This window comes from Narcine bancroftii, chromosome 1 (genome assembly GCF_036971445.1).
Source record: "Narcine bancroftii isolate sNarBan1 chromosome 1, sNarBan1.hap1, whole genome shotgun sequence".
Classification (NCBI taxonomy): domain Eukaryota; kingdom Metazoa; phylum Chordata; class Chondrichthyes; order Torpediniformes; family Narcinidae; genus Narcine; species Narcine bancroftii.
This window is the reverse complement of record NC_091469.1, coordinates 375,107,823-375,133,429: the sequence shown is the minus strand read 5'-3', so window position 1 is coordinate 375,133,429 and position 25,607 is coordinate 375,107,823. Positions and strand designations below refer to the sequence as shown.

Below are 25,607 nucleotides of genomic sequence, written 5' to 3'. Positions count from 1 at the left end.
AAAACACTTAATCACTCTGGGTATGGTCTGATTTACCACACTGTTAAAAAAAGATAGGTCAACACGCTGCATGACATGGGCGGAAATTTGTAGGCATTGCTAATCCATTTTTCTCCAGACAGCAAAGAGGTTGGCACAGGAGTCACAATCAGAATTTATTGTCATAGATATGTAAAAATAAAATGGTTATTTTGCAAAAGAATTACAGGTGCAAATATTTCTATAAATTACATTTAAAACAAAAATAAATAAATTACTGCAAAATGAGAAAGTGAGGTAGTATCTGTGGTTAATTGCCATTCAGAAATCTGATGGCAGTGAGAAGAAGCTAATTTTTGTACTACTGGGTGTTTGTCTACAGGCTTCTGCACCTCCTTCCTGATGGCAGCAAGGTGAAGAGGGCATGGCCTTGGGTGGTGGGTCCATGACAGGTTATCATGCTATGTCTTATTTATGGAACAATTTGCAGCCAAGGTGTATCGAAGAGGGAGAGAATGATAGGGGGAAAGAGTGCAGGTCAACTGGTCTTGTTTCAGGTTGACTACAAGTTTCTGGCATTTCAGTTGTGCACTTGTGTCTGCAAGTGAAGAGAATCGCATCCCGCTGGTGAAAAGGTCTGGAATGTCAGCTTCTGATCAGGATTAAAATAGTTGTTTGTATGGTTGGTTCAATTGCATTTCTTGTTCCAGGATATTGATCGAATGGTGATGGTAAATGCCGATGAATATGAAGGGATGTGGATGGAGATGGACATTGCCCTGCTAATGCTTGGCATAAAAGTTGCATTTCAACCAAAATCTGGGTGCAGCTAACTTTTTGCCAAGCACAAACATGGTAATTCTTGAGGGTCGGGTATATGACGAATCCAACTGAACTGTGCATGTTCCCTATGTACAATGAGCTGCTGGAGGAACTTAATAGGTCAGGCAGCATCCATGGGTACAAATGATCAGTTACTGTTTCTGTTGCAGACCATTTATTGAGATTAAAGTAAAAAAGGGTGTGATATTATATTTGGACCACCACTATTTTCGACAAAGGATCCTGACCCAAATTGTTCACTGACAATTTCTACCTATGGATGCTGCCTGACCCACTGAGTTCCTCCCAGCAGCTCATTCTTTGTTCAGTATTCCAGCATCTGCAGTTTCTGTTTCTCCATGAATGACCATCCCTGTTTCTGTCCTTGTGCCGAAGGGAAAGTCAACAGTGGAGCAGCAGATGATGTCAAGGCCAAGGCATTGATCCAAGAAATTCCTGCAAGCATGCCTCGAAGTTCAGCTGATTAATATTAAAATACAATCAATATTATTCTAATTATGTCTCCAGCCAGTAGAGATTTTCCTGATTTAAAAAAAATTATAACAAGATGCATTGATAGCAATAACATTTCTCCCCAGTTCACACGTGGCTCTTTTGGCCATGACTGGACCCAGGCTGTAATTAGTGTGGAGCCAGCTGTTCCTGGCAGAACCCAAATTGAGCAGGAATGACCAAGTTATTGGTTAATTACATGCCTCTTGAAGACACTGGCAACACCTTTTACTTTAATACTCGCTAGAAGCTTGCTGAATCTGAAACTTGTTAGATTGGGTTGCTCCTTTTTTAATGAATAGTGTAAATCTGTTGTCATTGTAATAGATAATTGCTAGTTCTGGAGCAGATTTTTTCTTCATTACAGCCAGGTTCAAATATCGCTTCATCATGGAGTAAAAAATATTCATGAAAAAATATTAATGCGAAACCAAAATACCACATGAGCTGGAAATCTGACATTAAAAGCAGAAAATATTGGAAATACACAGCAGATTAGGTTTCATCGTTAGTAGGAATTGCCGACGTATGATCTTTTCTCGGTTGACACAATTCTAAATTGCATACTTCAGAAACTAAAAAGGTTCTTCACGTGGTTCAATCCATTATTCTAATAATTTTTGTAATTTTTTTTCTTTCACATTAATCCTTCAATTCATGAATCCATATCAAAGACTAAATATTGTTAATATATGCTACATCATGTTGCAAAGCTTTGCGGCTCAGCCTGATTAATAAATTATGAATATCTCGTAATTTGAGAGGGACAGGTCATCACAGTTCTGCTGATGAGAACATCTAACCCAACACTACCTTCCTTCCTTCCTTGCTCTGCTGTTGACTCCTTGTTTATGATGATGCTGGTACCTTTTTATTTTCCTTTTGAATTCTTATAGCTTAAGCAGGTCATCTTAAGGATCTTCAGGTAGATATAAAGGATTACATGCTGTTTCTGGGAGAAGAGCAATGAGTATTTCTCATGCAAGTCAATTGCTTCACCTGATGTAAGTTGTTCCACGTTGTGCATGGATTGGATCAGTCTTTGCTCCGCAGGTTTGGAAACTAAAACTGAGAGGTGGTAATGGGGGTTCACTCTCTTAACACCTGGCTTTATTGCTCATTATCAAGGCCCTGTGGTGAGAGATTTATGCCTGACTCCAACTCTACACTTAAAATGCATCTACAGTTTCTCCTGAAAGCATTGTCTTTTCTGTAGTGAAATTTGCAGCACACTTCCACAAGACTAACCATGGTTGCCTGTGAATTATGAACAAAGCACAGGTGATTTAATTTAAAGTCTCTTAAACTCAGGAGTATTCTCTGCATTCTGCTATGAAACTCAATACTTTATATAGACACTGGATGGAAACAAACCAAATCCACATCGACCTTCAACACCCATTTATTTCTATTATACGTCAATCCCATTTCTTTCATATCCTCACATTCTTATCATCTCCCTCAGATTTTACCACTCACCTACACAAGGGAGCAGGGGGCAATTTACAGAGGCCCATTAACCCACCAACCATCCTTGAAAAGTGGATCACCTGAAGAAAACCCAGGTGGTCACAGGGAGAACCAACAGACAGCATCAGAGAACAGGATTGTAGCTGGGTGTCTGGCGCTATGAGATAGTGGCTGTACACCGGCACCACTGTGCCCGAATGTATGATAGTGTAGAGGGAATTCAAATATCCATCTTCATAATGCAATTTCTTGTCATGTAATAAAGACAGTGCAAATATTACACAAAATTTGTTTTTGTCTGCTGTAAGGCAGACAGATTCACCATTGGCAGAATTTGCCTGAAGTGCCTCTTGCAGTCAGAGAAAGAAAAGCAAAAGAGAGTTCCCTTAGAGTCACCATGCATCCAAGGATTCTTATCCTCACTTTTAGCAGGGTTTACCATCTGAGTTGAATCGTCAGTAGAACTATCACCTCCGGTCTAGTAGTGGAGGGACCTCTTTTAAGTTGTTTCACACTTGGGAACTTTAGCTTAAAGGATAAGGAAAAAAAATATTTTCATGAAGGGCTTTTTCAGTGAATTGTAGTGGATGCATTTTATTTGTATGTAGCATGAGAGAGTCACAGTTCAAAGTGTTAGAAATACAAGGTCATAGGATATTTTGTGTCACTGCACCCAGCTATAGTAATTCACTTTTCGAGGTCACCTCAGCTATTAGCTCTTTAATCTTGTGGGTGCCCTCACATGGAGTGCAATCCTTCTGCTCTCTGCTTCATTTATAAGGACCTTGAGGTTTAAATCAGAGATGGATGGGGGTACAGACTAATGTCTTTTCCAGCACCTCACTCTCCCATCTCTCCATAGGATCATAGCAGCACATGTCTCTGCACCCCCCTCTGCAACTGGATCCTTGACTTCCTCATTGGAAGACCACAGTCAGTACGAAATGTTACCTCAGTAAAGGACAGATTAGAGCCCTGATGTTGCTTATCACAGGAGTGATAATTGCAGCAGTAACTATTGGGGCTTATGCTGATAAATTATTTAAGGCATAATTTGACAGTTGATGCACACCTAGCTCCTTGCCCTGGGATTGCAATCTTATCTCCTATTCTGCACCAGAAAGGATTAAATGTACAGCACGGGATCATCTGTCACCAAGAAATGATCTCCTTTCTGGCCAAATGAATTTTACAATATGAACACTCCACTTCTTAGAGTTTCTTTCTTATTTCAGCTTTCATCTCGATTTGTGTAAATGATCCAATCCAAAGAAATTATAGGAATTTTGATTTCAAATTTGAGCTTCCTGCTTCACTCTTTGTGAGAATTAGAATTGTGATTGGATAGCTTTTGAGTAACATTTCTTTCAGCCCAGTAGTATACACTCATAGACCCATAGAGTTCCACAGGTCTATAAGTCTTTCAGGCAAACTTGTCCATTTCGACAAAGCCTGTAACATTTGCCTATATTTGACTCATCTCCTGCTAAACCATACCAATCTAAGTACCGACTATACAGTATGCCTTGTAAATGTTATGACTGTCCCTGGCTCTACCACTCCCTCTGGCAGCTTGTTTCATATACACACCACCCTCTTTGTGAAGAAGGTACCCCTCAGGTCCCTTTTAAAATGTTCTCCCTCACCTTAAATCTATGCCTTCTAATTATACATTTCCCCACCCTGGGAAATCCTTATCACAAAGTAGGATTCCTCAGTGGCTATACTTTGTGAGGAGTTTGAGGAGATTTGGTATGTCACCAAAGACTCCTGCAAATTTCTACAGGTATACAGTGGTTGGATCAATGGTTGCATCACTACCTGGTATGGAGGTGCCAATGCACAGGACAAGAAAAAACTAGAGCAATGTGAATTCAGCCAGCGCCATTATGGACATCAGTCTTCACTCTATCAAGGACATCCAGAAGAGGAGGTGCATTGAAAAAGGAGAATGGTATTAACCAGAAACCTGCACTGATTATTGCTTATTCTCATCAACGTAAATAGAGGATGGAGTACAGATGAAGGATCCTGTCAACATTGGGTGGAAGTAATTAGGTATTTTGCTAATTGGCCAACAGAATTTAAATTTAATTTTAATATTTGCACACAAATGAACAAGCTAAACAAATGCACAAAAAAGGTGAAGCATGTCAGCAAGTATAACATTGAAGTGAACCTGCAAATTAAGTAGACTCATCACTTTCCATGCAAGATTCCACATTTGGCATAGATCATAGAGTTTGATGTGGTGTCCCTACAACTAAGTTGCATTCTAGTGTGGCTCAACCTTGTAGTTTCTGCTCCAATTAAAGTAATTAAAAATGCAAATTCAATATTAGTACATATAGCCAGAACAATGAAATATGAGTATGCTCATATGCTCAGAAGGGACAGATATATTTTTGGCAGAGTGCAGACAAAGACAAAACTCAAAAGTGAGAAGAGCTAGAAGGAACAATTAGAGAATCTTAAGCTATACTTTCTGGAACAAAAATCGAAAGAGAACCACTAAAGTATGAAACTTCACTTCCTCCTGATCTCTCTCAGCAGTGAGAAGGTTGCAACTTTAATTTTGCTTAACCCCTTCATCATAGCTTTGACTTGCTTGATGAATTATAACTGCTGGTTGGTCCAACTTTTGCATTCCATCTGCTAAATCAATATAAAGAAACGCACGAACTACAGATGGTGGATCCCTGAGCAAACGGTGAGCTGCTGGAGGAACTCAGTGGGTCAGGGATGGGGAGAAGTCAACATTTTGGATCAGAATCCTTGGTTGAGACTGAAGTAAAAAGGGGGTGATATATGAAAGGTGGAGGAAAGCTGGGGAGTGACCAAGAGGAAAATATGCATATACGTGTTGCTATGTGGTCCTTCTATAAAGTACATCACAGCAAGCATCTACATGCTCAAAAAGTGCTTGCCTCCCAATTTCCTCTACTCACCTACTTACTAGAGAGAATTTACACAAGCCAACCAACCCATCAAAATCCAGCATTTTAAAAGTGTGGGAGAGAACTTGAATACTGGATGGAAACTCACATGGTCACAGGAATCTAAAAATAGGTCAGAGGTCAGCATTGAACCTGGGTCACCGGAGACAGCAACACTACACACTTTCTGCTGTAAATCACTGCATGCGGGAAGTTGAAATGACTGAAAAGTATGCACCCAACACACATGCCCTAATGTTGTAGTTTCGGAGCATTGACTGCTTTAGCAGCTCAGCCTTCAAAACATCTCAATGATCCTCCAAGCCATAGCTGTGTTGCAGATTTGACAGCTATCTTGTTTTGTGGAGGGAAAATCTTCGGTCTTTAGTTACCATTCCTTTGCCTGACCTATCTCAGTCACTGATTTTGTTTTCTGATACAAGGTGACAACTCTGGGTACACTGGCATTGTAGGAGCATGTAACTACTTTTTTTTCTCTTGATTCACTCAACAGTTCCCTCTTTCTTTTTGCATTCATTTATGCAAACCAGATGGTTACTTGGGAGACTGCAGTTGTTGAAATCTGGAGCAAAGTTCAAGATGCTGGGGGAACTCATCATGATGAATGCTGACATTTCATGCATTTTCTTTTCATTTCTTCTTCCTTGTACTGTGGTGTTTATCATATTATTTGGCAGAAAATGAGGCTATTCAGCCTGTTTGGTCTATGCTGGCTTTCAGAACAATCCTTTCAGTCTCATTCCCTCACTTCTTTCCATCTAACCCTTTCTTACCTGCATACACATCAATTCCTTGCTGTTTATCCTGCCCTCTACTTACACTAGGGGTAATTTACAGTGTCCAATTAACCTATTATAGATTCACCCAGCGTAGAAGAGTGCTCACCAACCATCTAGAGTTTGTAGACACTAATACCGTTTTATTCACATCACGTTCCCATGAACACCTCTGTTACATTTTAAAGATGCAGTGCAATAACAGGCCCTTCCAGCCCACAAGCCCATGCCCCCTAAATACACCAATTAACCTACAAATCCCATACATTATTGGAGGGAGGGAGGAAGCCAAAGGAATCCCATGCAGGACATGGGGAGAACCACAAGTTCCTTGTAGACGGTGCCAGATGGGAACCCCAGTCGCTGGCACTGTAATAGTGTTGTGCTAACCGCTATGCTAACTATGCCACCCACTCACCTGCAACAGCCAATTAACTTGCTAGCCCATATGTCTTCAGAATGGGGTAGGAAACTGGAGTGCCCAGACCAAGACCATGCAAGAGAATGTGCAAACTCCACAGAGATAATACTAGAGGTCAGAACTGAATCCGGGTCTCTGGAGATGCTGGACCACCATACATGTTGTCATTGTAATCTGATTTGGTTTTAAGTTTAAGCTTATTTGTCACAGAATGCTTTTTACAATGAGATTCTGGGATTCGTTCCTGAACAAACTAACAGGGTAACTCTAATCATGTAACCCTATTTGATAGCACACATTAAAAATGCCACAAAACTTTAATAAGCTATTGACTACAATTGGAGGCATTCAGGAGACTGCAAATGCTGGTGTCTGGAGCAACACACTATCTACTGGAGGCCTGATGATGGGCTCCAGCCCAAATCCTTGACCATTCCTTTTCTTCTAGCCCCCAAATTCCTCCAGCAGAATGTGTGTCATGGAGTCATACAGAGTTGAAACTTGCCAATGTCAACGGAAGTATCCCACTTGCCTGTATTTGACCCAGATCGCTCTAAATCCATCTTACCCATGTATCATGCATTAGCTTCAACTACCTGACATGAAATTCACTGATGTAGCCTGGCATTCCTCAAGAGCTCTCTGAGGAAGTCTTTCGCTGTTCATAACTTTGGGTAGGTTGGCCTGTTTCTGTGCTGACTCTCACTTAGTCACTCCACTTTTGAGTGTGTTGTGCATCAGGAGAGCTGAGCAATTGAAAGCCAATGTCTAATTCCAAAATGTTTTTGCATTGATCTTCTTGTTGCTCCCCTATTTTCTGCTCCAGAAACTGACGGCCATTATAGGCTTCAATTCATAGCCGAGGTGCATGGTAAATTTTTATTTAGGAAAATAAGAAGGCAAATAAACAAAGTAATGACTGCATTTTCTCCTTGCCTTCATGCAATAGCTTTAAAAGAATGTTCCTTGACACTCTATATTTTTGAAAATTACATTCCACAGAACCTAATCACATTAAAGCTGGATTTATTAAAAGTTGTATTTGCATTTGTTCAAAGAAACAGGAAAAATTTTTTAACAGTTTCACAGCAACAAATTCAATGTCATTTACATGTTGCATAGTTTCAAGTGGCAGTGTCAGGACATTTAGTGAGAAATCCTTTGTAATCCACGTGATCTGTAACAGAAAGAACTGCCTTGTGCAAATGAATCCCAGGCTTAGAATGGTGTCACGGATGGAACAGTGCCCATTGACATCTTAGACCACCAACACAAAGTCTCTATTGTCTCCTGGCGGTATTCCAAAGTGCCAGGGAGCCTTCTGTTAAATTTATTAAAAAACCATTGTTCACTTGTTTGTGGAATAATTTGTGACCATTTGAGGTTGTCCAAAAGTGGCAGGTTATAGTGATCTAGATTACAAATTTATCAGTTGTTAGAAACTCAGGGTACAGTTAAAAGGCATTATGCACATTTGGCCAAATTCAATCCCATTTCTAAGCAGTTATTTTTAAATTGAAAGTTTGCAATTCATAATGTTATAACTACTCATTCAAAGTTTGTAAACATTGATCACCAATTCTGACTGTAATATTCCTATGAAGGAGATTCAGTAACACTAGACTGTCAAGTAACCACTGAAAGATGTCTTTTGCTTACAAGATATGGTAGAGGTTCTTATAATTATCTTCCTATCAAACACAAAGACTCATTGGCATTTTGCTTTAGAGTCATTGAGTTCTACAGCATGGAAACAGGCCCTTTGGCTCAACTTCTCCATGCTGACCAAGTTATTCCCATTTGCCTAAATTTGGCTCCTATCCTTCTCCTTTCCTATCCATGTACCCATCTAACTGGGTACTTGATCTATCTCGCAGCTTGTTCCACATACTCACCACCCTCTGTGTGAAGAAGACACCTTTAAGTCTTTATTGTCCCAACTTAAATCTATCCTCTTCAATATTCAATTCACTTCCTTTGAGAAAAAAGGCTATGACAAATAATCTTATCTATGCCTCTCATGATTTGTTTAAACCTCTTTGAGGTCCCTTACATTCCAGGGTGAAAAATTTCAGACTATCCAGACTTTTTATAATTCAAGTGTGAAACACAAAAGTGTACTCGACAACAAATAATGTCAAGGCTGTAGACACAGGAGACTGCAGATGATGGAATCTGACACTAAACACAATCTGCAGGAGTAAGTCTGTGGGTCGATCAGCATTAATGGAGGAAAAAAATGGTCGATGTTAATAATCGGAACCCTTCATCAATACACATCAAGAAGGCCCAAAACATCAACCGTTCTTTTTTTATCCTACTGAATCTGCTTGACTCACTGAGTTCCTTCAGCAGATTAAGTCAAAGCTGTGTTACATACTGGGTAATAGATATCTCCTGCAAGCTGAAGAGAAACTTGGAGATCTATGGAACTTTTGGCCTATGTAAGTAGCAATGAAATGAGTAGGACTAAGAGAAAAGTTCTGCTGGAGAATTTGAGAAGCTGGGTAATAATTCACATTTCAAATAAATTGTCACTGCATTAATCAGATGAGAAAATGCAAGCTTGGCCAAAACTTTGAAATAGGAGAAGTGGGTTTTGATTTTGGGCACGAGATCAGTTTTGAAGAAGGACTACATCTGAGTTGTCCTGGGGCAGAGTTCTGATTCCAGCATTGGTCATGGATAGTCCTTCCCCCATACTGAAACAGTATCTCATATCAGACAAGTGGTGCATAGGGATTTAAAATAACGTGGGAGAATGTTGGGGATTCACTTCTCCAGAACCACTTTATTGCTATTATCGATTTCCTCTAGTTCCTCTCATCAACTAGAGCTTGGTTTGCTAACATTTCTGTAAACTTAAGTCCTCTTCTGTAAAAGTATTTTTTTAATTGTTCAATTTCTATGTTCGCCATTATCAATTTTTGCATTTCCAACAGCAGTGGATAGACTTTTGAATTCACTAAATATTGTTATTTTGTTTATTTGTAGAAGTTTCACAATCCAATTCTCTGTACCCTGAATGTTTACTCTCAACTCAATCCTTGTTCTCTTAATCCTTTTTCTTTGTCCTTTGCTAAAATCTAAACTATTCCAAATCATAAGGTTTGCTACTTTGCCTTTCATCAATATGATTCCTTTTGAATCTGATAATATCCTTGACTATCTTTGTTGTCACTGAATGGGTCATCTTGCCCTTTTGTGGTCTTTGCTCCTCCATCTTCTGGCCTTGTGATACCTGAATGGCTCACCTAGAGTGAGTTTCCTTGAGGGAGCTTGGCCTGTTCCTTTCTGCTTATCCTTTGACTGTTTTAATGCTGCATTATGAAGATCAACCTTAAGAGATACAAACAAATAAATTAGAAGCAGGAGTAGGCCTTTCAAGCCTATTCTGTCAGTAATGCTCTAATTTATTGTCATGTGCACCAAAACTCAGAGATAGGGATTGTTTTGTGAGCAGATCAGGAGACATTCTCGCACATAGAACAAGTAAGACAGTAGAAAGTGCAGAGTTAAGAAGATATCAGTTGGTACAGAGCAAAGGCAACATAATTTTACTATTTTTGGGTTCATTCAGGAATCTGATATCAGCGGGAAAGAAACTGTCCTTCAATCCGGTGGTGCACAATCTCACACTCATGAATCTTCTTCCTGATGGGAGGGGCATGATGAAAGTGTGGCCAGGAAGGGTGAGTCCTCTAATGCATTGGCTGCTTTTCCAAGGCAGTGGGAATTGTATATGGAGTCGATGGAGGGGACGTGGATGTGTGTAATGGCCTGAGCTGCATGCACAATTCTCTGTAGTTGATTGTAATCTTGGGCAGAGCAGTTCTCCCACCATGCACTGATGTACCCAGATAGGATACTTTTAATGGTACACCTGTTAAGGGTTGCTGGTGACATGCCAAATTTCCTCAGACTTTTGAGGAGGTAGAGGTGGGCCAATAGGGCTACATTGATCCAATAGCAACCTCATTTCTGTATTCCATATATCAAAGATCTACATTCCTCTGTCATAAGGTTACTCTGTTCCCATCGTCCTTTGAAGAAGAATTCCAAAGAGTAATAATAGAAAGAAATTCATTTCATCACTGCCTTAAATGGCACCCCCTTTTTAGACAGTGAGGCCTGGTTCCATATTCTCCCACAAGAGGAAATTTCCTCTCCACATCCATCCCATTAAGATACCTCTATAAAGTCACACTCATCTTTTCCAAATTCCACCAGATACAAGCCTAGTTGGTCCAAATGTTATGTATTAGACAACCTGCCATTTTCTGGTAATGGTCAAGTGAACTTCCCCTGAACTGCTTCCAATGTATTACATTTTTAAAACATTTAAATTTAGACATACAGCATAGTAATAGGGCCCTTTCTGCCCACGAGTCCATGCTGCCCAATTATATCCAATTAACCTACAAACCCTGGTATGTTTTGAACAGTGGGAGGAAATCAGAGCCCCAGGGAAAACCCATGAAGATACAGGGAGAACGTACAAACTCCTTTCAGACAGCATAGGATTTTAAACCCAGTCCCAATCACTGGTGCTGTAACAGCATTGCACTAACTGCTGGGCTAACCATGCAGTATTAACATTCCTTAAATGAGGTAAACAATTCAGCCTACAGATTTGGCCTCATTAATGACTTGGATAACTGATCCTTAACTTACCTCTTTGGTAATCGCCAATAGCATTCTGTTTGTTTACCTAATTTATTTGCTCTACTTGCACACTATCCTTTTACAAATTGTACATTTAACAACCAGTTTTCTTTGCATCTCAGACCTCAGCATTCTCTCTCCATTTGGATAATAATGCTTCATTTTCATTTATCATTCCAAGATAGACCTATATTTTCCTACATTAGATTCCATTTGACAGATAATTGCCCACTTCTCACTTGTCTATAATTCTTTGTAGCCTCCTTGTGTCCTCGTCACAATTCACATTTCAATCATATATTCTGCCAGTAGTCTCCAACCAGTTGCCATTAGCGTCAACTTCTCCAATTTCCATTTACACCATATATATCTTTCCCTATCCCTATCTCCTTTCATCCAGCTCCCTAACCATTTCTGTCTCCAGAGAGCTACCCTTCTTAACCCTCAACCATCTTCCCTTATCACTTCTCAGCCTCTTTCCCTTCTACCCTCACACCCGTTTCCACCTCTTCCTCTTGTCAGCCTGTGCTCCTCTCCCTTCCTCACTCTTCTCCCCTCCACCCACCTTTTTATTCAGGTATCTGCCTGAAAAAGGCACAGTCCCAAAACGTTGGTTACCCTTTATTTCCTATGGTTGCTGTGAGCCCTCCTTAGTTTTTTCCAGCATATTTGTTTCTTGCACACGACTTCAACATATGCATATTTTCTTGTGTCATCCGCCAATTTAGCAAGTTAACCTTTGATAGCTCTGTGCAAATAATTTATATAAAATTTGGTGGAAATGGTCTCAGGTACATTTATTTCAATGCAAGAAGTATTGTAGGAAAGGCAAACGAGCATAGATTGTGGAGTGGCACGTGGAATTGTGACATTGTGGCTATTAGTGAAACTTGGTTGCAGGAGGGGCAGGACTGACAGCTCAATGTTCCCGTCTTCCTTTGCTTCAGACACAATAGAACCGGGAGGGGGAGGGCAGATGAAAGGGGGAGGGCAGATGAAAGGGGGAGGGCAGATGAAAGGGGGAGGGCAGATGAAAGGGGGAGGGCATATGAAAGGGGGAGGGCAGATGAAAGGGGGAGGGCAGATGAAAGGGGGAGGGCAGATGAAAGGGGGAGGAATGGCATTGCTTGTCAGGGAAAATATCATTGCTGTGCTCAGGTACCACAGACAAGCGTGAACATCTACTGAGGCTATATGGGTGGAGCTGTAGAACAGGAAAAGTATGACCACACTCATGGGTTGTATTATAGACCACACGATAGTCAATGAGAAATGGAGGAGCAAATCTGTCAAGAGAAAGCAGGAGATTTTAACTTTCAACATACTGGTTGGGACTCCCATGCTGTAGAAGGGCTGGAATGCTTGGAATTTGTCAAATGTGTTCAGGGAAGTTTTCTAAATCAATATATAGAGGTACCAACTAAAGAGAGTACAATACTGGATCTCATATTAGGGAATGAGACAGGACAGGTGACAGAAGTATTTGTAGTGGAATATTTTGGGTCCAGTGATCATAATGCCATTAGTTTCATGTAAATTATGGAGAAGGATAGGTCTGGGCCTCGTTTTGTGATTCTAAATTGGAGGAAGGCCAATTTTTAGGAAATGAGAAAGGATCTCGAATGCGGGGATTGGGATAAGTTGTTTTCAGACAATGAAGTGCAAGGAAACTGTAAGACATTCAAAGGATAAATATTTGAGATTACAGAGTTTGTTTGCTCCTATCAGGGTTAAAGACAAAGTTATCAGGCATACGGAACCTTGGTTTTTGAGGGGTATTGGGGATCTAGTTCGGAAGAGATTTGTATAATAGGAAAAGGCAACACAGAGCAAATTAGGTACTTGAAGAACATAAAACAAAAGCAAGAAAATCCTCAAGAAATAACTCAGGAAGGCTAAAGGAAGGTGAGGTTGCTTTGGCAGTTGTCTTGGGTAAACTTATACCTCTCATTTTGTTCGTTTTAGATTGGTCACAGTGTTTGAGCTACCGAAAGAAAATAGACACACACACCATGAGCAGTTCAGTTTATACAAATGTTTATTACAAATTCAAAAGCTGATTTCACACTACAATATGCAAGCCCTTCCCATCTATACTTATCAACGCTTGGACTGGTCCCAACTGCTGAAGCGAGGCAACGACTGCACACTTCTAGGAGGTTGTCAGGGCGCCGGTAACAGCTTCTCCACCTCCCCTGACCGGGACGTTGCTCGGACTCTGGCTGTTCTTCCTTCTTGACAAGGGGTGTTCCCACCTCTCGGAGAGTCTAAACTTCAGCAGCAGGATCACAGGCTTATATACCCCAAAAAGAATTAATCATGCACCTACTCCTTCTAACATTTGTCAGTCAAAATCAAAAGTGAACATACTATTCTACAATTTAGAGATTATTATGGAACCAGGATGTTATGATTTCTTGGTTTATCTCGTAGATACAAAGACTTATTAAAACTTCTCGAGCAAGACAGGTTGTGACCAATTCGTCAATTTCAGAGTGTTGCATTTGACAACTGCTTTCCCTGGGCCTCAGGGAATTCCATTTCAAAGTGTATCTTCAGATAAATCCCCATGGCTGAGTTTAATTACATCTGCTAGTTCTGAAAGTAAGGTGACCTGAGTGTGGACCCAGTGTCATCAGTTCCACATAAGCAAAAAGCATCTGGGCACATGGTTTTAATCCTCCATTACATTCCACCCCTTGGTCACAATCTGTCATTTGCGAGGCCTAACCAGTATTTGAATACAGAGGGATCGAAAAAAGAGAAATCAAATCAACAATTACAAAGATAAGCAATGACGCGAGCAACCAACGGAGGATAGTGTGGCCCACTCCCCCAAATGTAGCAGTTAGCCATGAGAAAGGATTCCAACCAAGGCTCATATTATCCTTGTTGGCCACAATACCCAGATACTGGAGCTCACGAACAGATTTTGAAACATGCTGAACAATAATATATTTATATAAGCTGCACTTGAGGCGGGTGACCGAGGACTTCCTAGGTGTAATGCATCGGACCGTGTTTCCGACGGGGAACTCCCCGGAACATCCTCGACATTACAAACCCAATTGCTGGCATCAAAGCAGCTGATAAGCCAGATTACCAGGAGTGTAAAATGGAGAACCTGGAACAAAGAAGCCTGTCACATGTCACTCACGATACCGTAAGCGTTCAGTGTTTAAACAGACTAAATCATCCTGTCCCTCAATAGCTACCCACTGAGTGTTACCCTGGGCGAGAGTCACTATTTCCCCTTTTACAGGAAGGCCACTACCTGGTGGTGCCACCCATACCTTTTGTCCAACATTCTCTAGTTCGGGAATGGGGGGCAATTACTGTTTTTCCTCTGGAATAGACTGTAATTCAGAAGCGTGAAGAAGTCGATGGAAAGGTGTACCTCCTTTTAAAGGGCGATGATTCAAATTGTCAACTGCCTGCTGCAGCACATGGCACCACCCCTTCTGGGTCCCCAGTGGTGTTAACAAACAAATTTGTTCCTTCAGTAAGCCGTTCATTCGTTCAACTAACCCGGCAGCCTGCGGGTAATAAGGAATATGGTGAACCCATAAAATACCGTTGTCATTTGCCCAATCACAGATTGCTTTTCCGGAGAAGTGCGAGCCATTATCAGAGTGAATCTCCTCTGGAACATCATAACGAGAAATCAAATGGTTTAGTCCTTGGATAGTGCTAGCTTGGTCAGTTGTCTTGGTGGGAAAAGCAAAAACCAGGCCCGAAAAGGTGTCAACCATTACTAGGACGTAATGTTTACCCATACAGCCTAGCATGGGGCCTATGTAATCAATTTGCCAGACCGCAGCTGAGTGAGCACCCCGTTTTATTCGGCCATGCGGACTAGGTGGAATGATATGGAACTTCACAAGCTGACATTCTGGGCATGTACATACGACCATGCGGACATCATCCTGATGGACGGGTAAAGCATGTGTACGGGCCCACATAGCTGATCCCTTCTCCCCCAAATGACCACTCTGTTCATGTGCCCATCAAGCCAGGGGGACGGTATCAGCACGGCTGATAGTGGCAAGCTGATCTGCTACTGCATTATGTTGAGCCATGTTAGTCGCCATATTGGTATGGGCATCAATGTGATAAACGGTTATCTCACGGTGGTGGGAAGCATCCCACAACAGCTGCCACAACTCTTTGCCCCATACTGGGCGGTTATGTATCATCCAGTTGTTCTTTTGCCAATCAGGCATCCATACCACCAGTCCATTAGCCACAGCCCAGGAATCAGTAAACAGGCGAAGAAGGTCATCATGGGGATCTAGTGGTAAAGTGACTGTCTTCAACTCAGCATACTGACTGGAGCCACCCCCCCTCCTCCGATAAGTGAGTTCCTGACCTGGGATGGTAAGCCACCGCCTTCCACTTTTGCTTTCCTTTCACCCACTAGCTGCTACCATCAGTAAACCAGGCATCCTCTTGTTCTGCTGGAGTGAGTAAATCATATGGTTTACCCCACTGAACTGGTGAAGGGGGTAAAGGAGGGGGCAAGGCGGGTTCAACATTCTCATGACGAGACGAAAGATCAGCTACCTGTTTGTGTATGCGGCCCACCCCTTCAGGTGGGACGACTCTGAATATACCACTTCCATTTAACAATAGAAGACTGTTGAGCCCGCCCGATCTTTAGATTAGCATCATTAGCCAGGACCCAATTCATTATAGGAAGTGCAGGTCGCAATTGAACATCTGCATCACCTGCCATTCTTTCAGTCTCTAGCAGGGCCCAGTAACAGGCTAGTAACTGTTGTTCAAAAGCAGAATAACGAGTGGCAGCCTCAGGCATGGTACATGACCAGAATCCCAGTGAGACTCGGCAACCCTCTTGTTTCTGCCAGAGGCTCCAGGAGGCCACATCATCAATATAATGGTGAATTGAGAGGGAAGGCAATACTGGCACCGTCTCCAAATCACGGGCAATTAGGCTGTGGCAAATAGTGGGAAAGTGTACATAACCCTGAGGAAGGTGGGTGAAGGTATACTGGCGCCCCTTCCAGGTAAAGGTGAACTGATCCTGTGAGTCCTCAGCTATAAGAATACTGAAGAAAGCATTAGCGAGATCAATGATGGCATACCATGTTCCTGAGTTCCCAGTAGCAATATTTTCAATGAGGGTGACAATGTCCGGAACTGCTGAAGCAAGTGGTGGGGCATGTTTGTTCAAAAAATGATAATCAACTATCATTCTCCAGGAGCCATCCGGCTTCTGGACCAGCCAAACAGGGCTATTAAAGGGCGACGTTGCGGGCCTCACTACCCCTTCTTGCAGACCATCGATGGTGGCAGTAATCTCTTCCTGCCACCCAGGGAGACGATATTGTGGAATGCACACTGGTTTCATGGGGGGTGGCACCATCACAGGATCCCACTTAGCCTGACCCACTACTAGTTTTTTTGTAATAGTTCGAATTCCAAATTCAAATCCCCCTTGGCTAGTATTAAGGGCCATACCGCCCAACATATTAATACCCAGGATACACTCTTCAGTAGCAGCCACCGGGGCATGTAACCAGACAGGGGAAGGGCACAGACTTTTATTTCCTTTGCCAGGGTGACCGCTCCTCCTAACCCCTCTATTCGAAAGGCCGGTCCAGTCCAGAGGTCGGGGTTACCAGGAATCACCGAGTGCTCTGCACCAGTATCGACCAAAGCCAAGTATTGGCGATCATTATCCCCACCCCAGTGGATTGTTAACGGTATGTAGGGCCGCGGATCCCCGTGTGTGCGCTGTGTCTCGATGGAGTAGACACGAGAATCCTGCCCACACCTTCAGGCTTCAGAAGGATTCGGGGGCTTCCAGAACCACATGCTATTGTTATCCTTAAGAGCCTGTTTAAACCATTGTTTTACCTCATCACGAGTAACTGGAGCAGGAGAAGCCAGCTCAATAGAAGCAGCAGTGGGAGCAGAAGGCACAGCTGAGCCAGGAGGACTCAGCAGCTGGGGATGATGTTCCCCTGCTTTTCTCTTATAAAGAGCATAAAGGACTGCAGTAGGTTTCCCATCAATATCACTTTTAGGTACGCCTAACTTTAACAAGGTTAGAAAAAGGTCCTTTCTTGTCGGTCCCTTGTTAGCAGCAGCCCCTCTCTTTTCATCCTGCTTGTCTGATGTAACCTGGGCTGAACGTGAGTGGATTTTACCTCCCAATTCTAATTCTCGAAGCCCAGATAAGGCGTGCATTGCCTCAGACACAGGGTGCCCAATTAGCGGACTAGTTACGGACAGAACCAATCCCCGTGTGGTGGGTTGGGTGGAACGAACCAATCTGGTATGCATTCCAGCAGTGAATATCTCTTCATCAGGGCTCCCCCCATGTACCCACAGCCTCAAACGCCCTGCATACAAGGCAGAGGCCAGGGCCTGCTGATGAATTACTGCTATACCCTCCTCTGGGGTTCTCCAATTGTTTAGCAAATGTAAATCCCAATCTATTGTTGAGGGGTATACTCGTAGCAGGGCATCCCCTAGAGTAGTAAGTAAGTAATCCATCTCTCTCCCTCTACCCCGCAGCTCAGCAGTGACCCTGATATCAGTAGACAGTGTTCCTAATCCCAACAATTCCTCAGGGGTTAAAAATACATTACCCCCCCTCACCCCGCCTTGTTCCCAGACACGCAGGAGCTAGGCTGCCAGGGTTTCTCCTGCCTTTTGCCTAAATCGATCTCCAATGGCAGCCAGCTCTTTTATAGAGAAGTCACGTATCAGTGACTGCTTCTGACCCCTATTCCCACTTTGGCCCGCAGGGCCCTCCACCGAGTCTAGGGGAGGAGGTCGAGGCCATCCAGTAGAGGGAGTAGGCCATAGAGCATAAGCAGGGGTTTGGGTATTTTCCCCTGGGTCCACATGGGAGACCGGGGTATCTATCCCTTCAATCTCTACCCTTACATCATCCCCCCTTCCGTCAGTTTGGGAAATCTGCTGCCTTATAGGGCGGGCATGAGCAGCAGGTGGAGAGGGTAGTATGTTAGACACATGCTGAGGAGAATCTGCATTATTACCATTGTCATTCCAGATATTCCCATCCCAATCCTCAATTACATCGGGATCGTCACCATTCCTTATCATGGCATGAATACGATATGGATCGGGTTCTACTCCATGCCTTTCCTTATCTGCATAGAGCTGCTGCCGGAGTTTAATATTACGGTAGATCGTTTGGACATGCTTATCTTCCCATTCTTTGGCTCTGTCCTGACTGGTGCGAACAATCTCGCTCATCATGGAACAGCGTTGTCGCAGGGCTTTTAGCTCCTCTAATTGCTTTCTCTTACGCTGAGATTCTACTTCTCTTTGAACTGATTCTGCTTCACGCTGAACGGAGTGGCGTAAGGTCGTGGCCAGCAACCAAAAACTATCCGTCAGTGTCCCCTTTTTATCAGGAAATTTACTTTCTCGAAGGAGAGTGGCAACCTGCTCTCCCAGAGGTGCACTTGATGGGTTTAACTTCTCATCCCAACTAATGGGTGGTCCCAACAAAGACAGGGTATTGGCCAACATGCCAAACCCATCGTCTTTGGAAGTCCATCCAGGAATCAAGAACTGCTCAGGGCTCACCTCTTTCTTTCGGCGAAACATCTTGAGACCAATCCTGCTCGCAGCGCCAATTGTCTTGGGTAAACTTATACCTCTCATTTTGTTCGTTTTAGATTGGTCACAGTGTTTGAGCTACTGAAAGAAAATAGACACACACACCATGAGCAGTTCAGTTTATACAAATGTTTATTACAAATTCAAAAGCTGATTTCACACTACAATATGCAAGCCCTTCCCAACTATACTTATCAACGCTTGGACTGGTCCCAACTGCTGAAGCGAGGCAACGACTGCACACTTCTAGGAGGTTGTCAGGGAGCCGGTAGCAGCTTCTCCACCTCCCCTGACCGGGACGTTGCTCGGACTCTGGCTGTTCTTCCTTCTTGACAAGGGGTGTTCCCACCCCTCGGAGAGTCTAAACTTCAGCAGCAGGACCACAGGCTTATATACCCCAAAAAGAATTAATCATGCGCCTACTCCTTCTAACATTTGTCAGTCAAAATCAAAACTGAACATACTATTCTACAATTTAGAGATGAATTATTATGGAACCAGGATGTTATGATTTCTTGGTTTATCTCGTAGATACAAAGACTAATTAAAACTTCTCGAGCAAGACAGGTTGTGACCAATTCGTCAATTTCAGAGTGTTGCATTTGACAACTGCTTTCCCTAGGCCTCACAGTGGAATTCCATTTCAAAGTGTATCTTCAGATAAATCCCCATGGCTGAGTTTAATTACATCTGCTAGTTCTGAAAGTAAGGTGACCTGAGTGTGGACCCAGTGTCGTCAGTTCCACATAAGCAAAAAGCATCTGGGCACATCGTTTTAATCCTCCATTACAGCAGTCAACATGAAGGAAAATCATAAGCCTTTCTACAGATACATTACAAGCAAAAGTATAGTAAGGGCCAAAATTGTTCCCTTGGCAATCAGAGTGGTCGGCTATGTATGGAGAAAAAAGAAATGGGTAGATCTTAAAAGAGTTATCTCATTAATATTCATTCAGGAAACTGGCACAGAGTCGAGGGAAGCATGGAAAACAAGCAGTGAGGTCATGGAACCTATACAGATTAAAGAAGAGGAGGTTCTTGCTGTCATAAAGCATATAAGGATGGATATATCCCCAGGGTCTGACAAGATATTCCCTCGGATGAGGGAGGCTAGTATAGAAATTGCAGGGGTTCTGGCAGAAATATTTAAATTGTCCTTAACCATGGGTGTGGTGCCAGAGGATTGGAGGGTAGCTCATGTTCCGTGAGCTAAAAAAAAAAGGCTCCAAAAGTAACCATGGAAATTAAAGGGCAATGAGCCTGATGTCAGTAGTGGGTAAATTATTGGAAGGTGTTCCAAGATATTGGATATACAAGTATTTGGATAGTCATGGATTGATTAGAAATAGTCAACTTGGCTTTGTGCATAGTAGGTCATGTTTAACCAATCATATAGAGATATTCGAGAAGGTTACCAGGAAAGTTGACAAAGGAAAGGCTGTGGATGTTGTCTATGTGGACTTTGACAAGGTCCCTCATGGAAGGTTAGTCAGGAGGATTCAGGTGCCCAGTATTCATGGTGAAATAGTAAACTGGATTTTACAATGGCTAGACTGGAGAAGCCAGAGAGCACTGATGGATGATTGTTTCTCACACTGGAGGTCTCTGACTAGTTGTATGCCTCAGGGATCGGTGCTGGGACTGTTGTTGTTTGTCATCTATATCAATGATCTGAAAAATAATGTGGTAAATTGGATCAGCAAGTTTGCAGATGACACAAAGATTGGAGCTGTTCTGGACAGTGAAGAAGGTTTTCAAAGTTTTCAGAAGGATCTGGACCATCTAGAAAAAAGGGCTAATAAATGGCAATGGAATTTAATGCAGACAAGTGTGAGGTGTTGCATTTTGGAAGGACAAACCAAGAAAGGACATACACGATGAATGGTAGGGCACTGAGGAGTGTGGTAGAACAGAGGGATCTGGGAATACTGATACATAGTTCCTTGAAAGTGGCGTTACAATTAGATGGGGTTCCAAAGCAAGCCTTTGGCATATTGGCCTCATAAATCAAAGTATTGAGTATAGGAGTTGGGATGTTATAATAAATTTGTAAAGACATTGATGAGGCCAAATTTGGAGAACTGTGTGCAGGATTGGTAACCTAACTACAGGAAGGATAACAAATAGATAGAAATTGTGTAGAGAAGATTTACTAAGATGTGGCGCGAACTCTAGGAAATGATTTATAGGGAAAGATTAAACAGATTAGGACTTTATTCTCTGGAGCATGGAAGAATAATGGGAGATTTGATAGAGCTATGTAAAATTATGAGTGGGATAGAGTAAATATAGGTCAGCTTTTTCCACTGAGGATAGGTGAGATACAAATCAGAGGACATGGGATAAGGGTGAAAGGGGAAAAGTTTAGAGGGAACATAAGGGGGAACTTCTTCACACAGAGAGTGGAACAAGGTGCCACCTGAGGTGGTGAATGTGGGCTCAATTTTAATATGCAAGAGGGATATGGATGGGAGATGTATGAAGGGCTATGGGCTGTGTGCAGATTAGTGGGACTAAGCAGAAAAATGGTTTGGCACAGACTAGGAGGGCTCAAGGCCTGTAAGGCCTGTTTCTGTGCTGTAATTTTCTTTGATTCTATAAATACAAACTAAGATGACAGCATTGATCCCTGTACAACACCGTGTACAGGCAAAAATAGTGCTGCCGGAGCTGCTGTTATGGTTGCGCTGCCGCTGGTGTGGACTCCCGGAGAGCAGGGAGTGGAGACACAGGAATCCCACGGGGTCCAACTGCCCAGTCAGACTGCTGTCAGCTCCATGCAGGCTTTAAACAGAGCCAATGGTGGTTTTATTGAAAAATTCTGCAACTGCAGTGTCTGCGCCAAAGATAGCGGCAGCTATGATCGGCAGCATTTACAAGGGTTTGCAGATTCTAGGGAATCAGAAGACTGATGCAGGGAACTAGAAAGTGATGAGAACACCTACCGTCTGAGAAAGAGAGGCAGAGGAGATGACCCACGGCATGGTGACCATGGTGGTGGACCAGTGAGGGACTCTGAGGCTGAAGAACACACAGGTGGTGAGTTGTTGGCGACTCAAGGCAGGGACCCACATAGGCAAAAGGCTGCTGGCTGCTGCAGTTGAGGGATTCACACCAGCTGACGGACTGCTGGAGATTGATTTAAGATTGGCTGAAGGGGTACCAGAAATTGGAACTGGGATGTGAGAGTGTGCCAAATGCGCTGAAGGATTGCTGATCATGTCGAAGGTTTTGTTCTGGAGCTCAGACTGCTGATAGTTTGGACTGGAATCTGTGTGGCTGCAGGGACTGCAGGAGACTCATAGTGACTCTGAGGGGATTCTCTTTTGCTTCTCTTTCTCTGACTGGAAGAGGTGCTTCCAGAAATTTCTGCTGATGGCAAATATTTCTGCCTTATGACAGACAAAAACAAATTTTGTGTAATATTGTACTGCCTTTATTACATGACAATAAATTGAATCTTGAAGATGGTCAGCATGGATACAGTGGGCTGAAGAACTTGTTTCTGTATTACTCTTCCTCAATGACTCTCTGCATCTTTCTTTTACAAATGATGATAAAATTCAACATCAAATTCTTTTTTGTTGCAGTCAAACAGGTACATTAGATACACCAACCACAACAGTATAAAGCAAATTACCACAATATGCCAAGATACAGAAAGAGATAAAATAAATATCCACAGTTGCATTCAGTGTAAGATAAATGTGGGATTTCAATAATGCAGACAAGCATGTTTAAGTTTTTTTCTTGCCCAGATTGTCGCGATGCAACAAATATAATCTTTAAAACATGTTTAATTAATTTTTTGCCCACCTCAGTACTGGTATTTTTTTTACCTTCTGCTAACTGCTGTTGAGAAAGTGAATCGCAGGGGGGGGGGGGGGGGGGCGTGGCAAGATGGCGTAGAGGGGAGACGTGCGGTCCTAATCCTCCCCAGCCAGTTGTTTTTAAATACCCATTTTTAAACTTTAATCTAAATATATTAACATTTTATTTCTGCTTCTAAGTACGTTAGTTATCTATAATGGCGGCTAATATTAAAAAATCTAAGGTTCAACTACAGAAAAAAACTACTGAGGCCTACCTGTCCAACTGGAACCAAGGAGCTACCGTCGGGATCCTCCAAGCCACAGAGAACACCAGCCGGGTTGAATATTACACCGGCGCCGGTCTTCTCTCCACAAGACGGCACCGGCTTGTTGAAGAAATCGACCGACGACCCGCGCTTTCACAATGTTGGGCGTGCGGCCAATCCAATAGAACAAGGAATCCTTGGGCCCACGCTGCCATCGGGGACGCGCAGGAAGGTGCTGGAAACTGCCCCTGTGCAGCCCCTTGCTCTGCCGGACATGCGCGGTGCTTCCAGTGTTCGGGATCTGTTAGAACGGGTGTGGGCTGTGGGGTGGGGGAGGGCCCGAGCGATGTGGAAAGTTCTGATAAGGAGAGAGCAAGAGGAGGACTTATCTTATATAGCTAGTTCACAGGAGCTTGAAGAAGGTGGGTCTCAAGATATGGCACTGGAATCTGGACTGAACTCTATTTTTACTGTATTGGAAGGGATTGCTTGTTATATGGATACTATGTCTCATCAGATGACTCAAATACAATCCACAATATCTGAAGATTTATCTATGCTTAAGAGAGATGTTAATATATGCCTTAATTCAGTAGATGTGGTACAGGAATTTTTTTAAAAATTTGAGACAGATTTTTCTGATTGTAAAGAGCAAGTTCAACGTAATAAAGAAAAAATAGAAAAAGTGGAAGATTCGTTCGTTGATTGGGGAATTCAGAAGAGAGAATTATTTTAAAAATTTGATTCATTGGAAAAGTAAAGCCGGTGAAATAATGTAAAAATTGTGGGCCTTCCAGAAGATATGGAAGGTGCTGATCAGATAAAAAATTTTAAGGATTGGATTCCTGAGATGTTAGGTAAAGAGTTCTTTCTAGGTGGTTTGGTACTGGAAAGGGCACATAGAGCGTTGAGGAGGAAACCGCTACAGGTTCAACCATCACGAGCAGTGTTAATTCGGTGCTTGAATTATCAGGATAGAGTACAAGACAAAGTTAAGCCCAAATGATGATTCAGAATAATAGGTTTTTTTTATGCTGATTTGAGTCAAGAAATTATCAGACGTCGACATGAGTTTAATTCGGCCAAAGATGTGCTGTGGCGGAAAGGATATAAGTTTGCTTTTCGATACCCTGCAGTGTTGAAGATTTTTTATGGCAACTATCAATCTCAATTTTTTGAGAATGATCACGATGCATTGGTTTTCGCTAATTCATTACCGGATCTACGTGGTCAGGGAAGAAGTTCACCGTTGTCACCTAAAAGAAGGGCTAATGGACAAGGAAATGGACAGAATGGGAAGAATGGGAAAGATGGGAAGAAGGAGGCTTTGACACATAGTCGTAGTGATGTTGAAGATTCGAATCAATCTCTGGAACTAGAGACCCAGGGCTGAATATATTAATGATGTTGAATTTTATTTTTATATATATTGTATTTCTGGCTGGGGGGAGGTGGATGGCACTGATATCTTTGATAGTCATCTGCCACTGGTGGGGTGTTTCACACCCAGTTTTTTTTGGGGGGGGGAATTAATTGTATTCCTTTTTATTTTAACTTTTTCATAATATTAGGGGAGGGAGAGTAGATTTTGTTTATTAACAGGAGAGCATTTTTTAATATTACGTGTTTATATTCTTTCTTTGGCTTGGCTTCGCGGACGAAGATTTATGGAGGGGGTAAAAGTCCACGTCAGCTGCAGGCTCGTTTGTGGCTGACAAGTCCGATGCGGGACAGGCAGACACGGTTGCAGCGGCTGCAGGGGAAAATTGGTTGGTTGGGGTTGGGTGTTGGGTTTTTCCTCCTTTGCCTTTTGTCAGTGAGGTGGGCTCTGCGGTCTTCTTCAAAGGAGGTTGCTCCCCGCCAAACTGTGAGGCGCCAAGATGCACGGTTTGAGGCGATATCAGCCCACTGGCGGTGGTCAATGTGGCAGGCACCAAGAGATTTCTTTAGGCAGTCCTTGTACCTCTTCTTTGGTGCACCTCTGTCACAGTGGCCAGTGGAGAGCTCGCCATATAACACGATCTTGGGAAGGCGATGGTCCTCCATTCTGGAGACGTGACCCACCCAGCGCAGCTGGATCTTCAGCAGCGTGGACTCGATGCTGTCGACCTCTGCCATCTTGAGTACTTCGACGTTAGGGATGAAAGCGCTCCAATGGATGTTGAGGATGGAGCGGAGACAACGCTGGTGGAAGCGTTCTAGTAGCCGTAGGTGATGCCGGTAGAGAACCCATGATTCGGAGCCGAACAGGAGTGTGGGTATGACAACGGCTCTGTATACGCTTATCTTTGTGAGGTTTTTCAGTT

General features: G+C 42.8%; 1 protein-coding gene and 1 long non-coding RNA gene across 6 annotated transcripts in view; one reads left to right on the top strand and one right to left on the bottom strand.

Annotated features, from left to right (window-relative positions):
• The window catches only part of elovl2 (ELOVL fatty acid elongase 2), a 137,431-nt gene that overhangs the window by 45,037 nt on the left and 66,787 nt on the right, over positions 1-25,607 (top strand). The window contains exon 2 of one of the 5 annotated variants that reach the window (XM_069913367.1): positions 10,519-10,630. The exons of the other annotated variants lie outside the window; for them this stretch is intronic. Within the exon in view, the coding sequence (XP_069769468.1) occupies positions 10,580-10,630 (51 nt within the window). The 5' untranslated portion in view covers positions 10,519-10,579. The remainder of the gene's footprint in view (positions 1-10,518; positions 10,631-25,607) is intronic. 5 annotated transcript variants of the gene reach the window in all.
• LOC138752782 (uncharacterized) lies at positions 13,624-23,698 on the bottom strand. The gene is made up of 3 exons (XR_011350930.1): positions 23,311-23,698; positions 19,191-19,304; positions 13,624-14,727 (listed from the first exon to the last, which is right to left on the bottom strand). It is a non-coding gene; the product is annotated as an uncharacterized lncRNA (long non-coding RNA).